Genomic DNA, 2,697 nt, shown 5'->3' with positions numbered 1-2,697 from the left:
CTTCTAGTGAATGCCGTTTCTTGTTATTCACTCAATACATTCTTCTCCTTGTCAAAAACCTTCTCCACCATGCAATCTAAACTCATCAGTCACCAGAACATACCCTGGATTGAATTCCATGCAATTCAGCATTATTTACTTATTGAATGCTTCCCTTCACTAAATAAGTTCCATTTGGGGAAAAAAAAACGGTGCTTTCTTTTTTATTGCTGACTTCAAGGACCTAAAAGAGTAGTTTCAAAATAATAAAAACAATATGTACTGGCATTTTAAAACTCTGGTATAATTTACATATAATATTACATATAACATTATATTAACTTCAGATATACCAAAAAATGGTTCAATATTTGTACAACTGAAAAATAAACCTCAAAGACAAGTCTAGTTACAAATTGTTACTATACAAAGTCCAATATTTTTTCTTGCAACAAGAACTTTTAAGGTTTTTTTTTGAAACTTGCAAATATCTAATACAATATTACTGAAAAGATACAAATTTACAGTTATAAAATAAATAATTCAAGGGAATATATGTAATAAATACATATTGAATGAATGGTGATGAAAACAAATCAGTGGTAACCTAAATCAAAGACATAGATAGGTATGAAAGGATCTTGGTCTGGTTGTATTGACAACAGATTAAAAGAAGGGATGAAGAAAGACGAGCTAAAATTAGGGTTTTTTTTTTTTTCATTTTATAATTGGAGTCTACATATATTTTGAAAAAGTAAACTGGAATAGTGAACATAGAGTAGCATTTGGTTCCAAAAGGTGTGAGGTTCAGTGTAATTTCCAAACTGTGATTTTTAGAAACACAGATTTAAAAAAATTATCATCTGATACTGAAACTCATTAAATGTAATATAAAGATTTATAATTGTATTGGAACACATCCTGATGACTTTTCCTTTTTCTTTGTCAGGATATGAACCTCAATTGTTCTTTGTGGCAGGAAAACAGCATGTCTGTCAAACACTTTGTATTTGCACGGTTCTCCGAGGTCCCTGAACAGTGCTTCCTTTTATTTACTCTCATTCTACTCATGTACTTAGTCTCACTGACAGGCAATGCTCTCATAGCTCTAGCCATATGTACCAATCCTGTTCTCCACACACCTATGTACTTCTTCCTAGCCAACTTGTCTTTCTTGGAGATTGGTTACACTTGCTCGGTCATACCTGAGATGCTGCAGAGCCTTGCAAGTGAGGCCCGAGAAATCTCTCGGGAGGGCTGTGCCACGCAGATGTTTTTCTTTACACTTTTTGGGATCAGTGAGTGTTGCCTCTTGGCAGCCATGGCTTTCGACCGCTATGTGGCCATATGTTCACCACTTCACTATGCAACACGCATGAATCATGGAGTGTGTGCCAGTTTGGCAGTGGTTTCCTGGGGAGTGGGGTGTATTGTAGGCTTGGGCCAGACCAATTATATTTTCTCCTTGAACTTCTGTGGCCCTTGTGAAATAAACCACTTCTTCTGTGACCTCCCCCCTCTACTGGCACTTGCTTGTGGGGATACATCTCAAAATGAGGCTGTTGTCTTTGTTGTGGCCATCCTCTGCATTTCCAGCCCATTTTTACTGATTGTTGCATCCTACTGCAGAATTCTAGCTGCTGTGCTGGTTATGCCATCACCTGAAGGACGCCGCAAAGCTCTTTCTACTTGTTCTTCTCACCTCCTTGTGGTATCGCTGTTCTATGGATCAGGATCTGTCACCTACTTGAGGCCCAAGGCTAGCCATTCACCTGGAGTAGACAAACTCCTAGCATTGTTCTATACAGTGGTTACATCTATGATTAACCCCATCATATATAGTTTACGGAACAAGGAAGTCAAGGCAGCTCTCCGCAGAACCCTGGGCAAAAAAATATTTTTGGCTCCTGGATAGACCCCAGAAGGTGATACAAATCTTATCTTTGGAAAGAATGCACACACAGTGAAAGAGTAGAAAAAAGAAACAAAATACTCTCTGCCTTTCAACCTCTCTTTTAATTTATCTTCTTTATTAACATTGATTATAATGTCTTTGGAGACACATCTGTTCTTACAGTAAAGTTCTGATTGTTGAATTCTGGAAGGTAGTTTAATACCATAGAATTTTATAAGTGAGTCATAAACTAGACAGGTTTTTCCTAAGTATGTTTTTCTAGGCAGATTGCAAGTCAGAAGCCTGGCAAACTTCACCCTAAAATCTTAGTCATTTTCTACCTTCTGAGGAATCCATCTGACATCTGTGTTGGTCACTGGGATGTGTTCCCATATATATCTGTCCCACATGACTCTTCACTCCCTCATAAGTCTATGTAGTACATTATTTTCCTACATAAAATGTTATAATTCTTTAGCTTTATTAACAGATATAGTGTTGTATTATTTTTATGAGTTTGTGTACCATAAAAGTATGAAAGCATGCAAAGAAAAGCAAACTTATAGTTCAGAGGCATTTGCTGTAGAATATTAAAAGAAAAAAAGTGAATATTTTTTATCAAGATTTCCCATGGTGAAAATGTTTTTGAAAAAAAAAAATGTCTAAATGCAAGAATGGAAGAAGAAAACTGAATTTAAGAGAACATAAATGATTTAAATGTTTTATGTAATTTACATAATTTACATATGTACAGCTGAATTCTGACTCTATAATATTTGGAAATCACCCAATATCTTTGTATTAAAAAGGATTAACAAGGCTAT

General features: G+C 35.6%; 1 protein-coding gene across 1 annotated transcript; it reads left to right on the top strand.

Moving 5' to 3' along the window:
• Positions 1-931: 931 nt before the first annotated feature.
• LOC311167879 (olfactory receptor 10C1-like) lies at positions 932-1,894 on the top strand (the record flags this gene model as incomplete). Its single annotated transcript, XM_084229035.1, has 1 exon — positions 932-1,894. The coding sequence occupies one exon, from the start codon at positions 932-934 to the stop codon at positions 1,892-1,894; it is 963 nt and encodes a 320-aa protein (XP_084085161.1).
• Between the last annotated feature and the right edge of the window lie 803 nt (positions 1,895-2,697).

Source organism: Talpa europaea (genome assembly GCF_964194135.1).
Source record: "Talpa europaea genome assembly, chromosome: 2".
NCBI classification, from domain to species: domain Eukaryota; kingdom Metazoa; phylum Chordata; class Mammalia; order Eulipotyphla; family Talpidae; genus Talpa; species Talpa europaea.
This window is presented reverse-complemented; position numbering and strand designations above follow the sequence as displayed.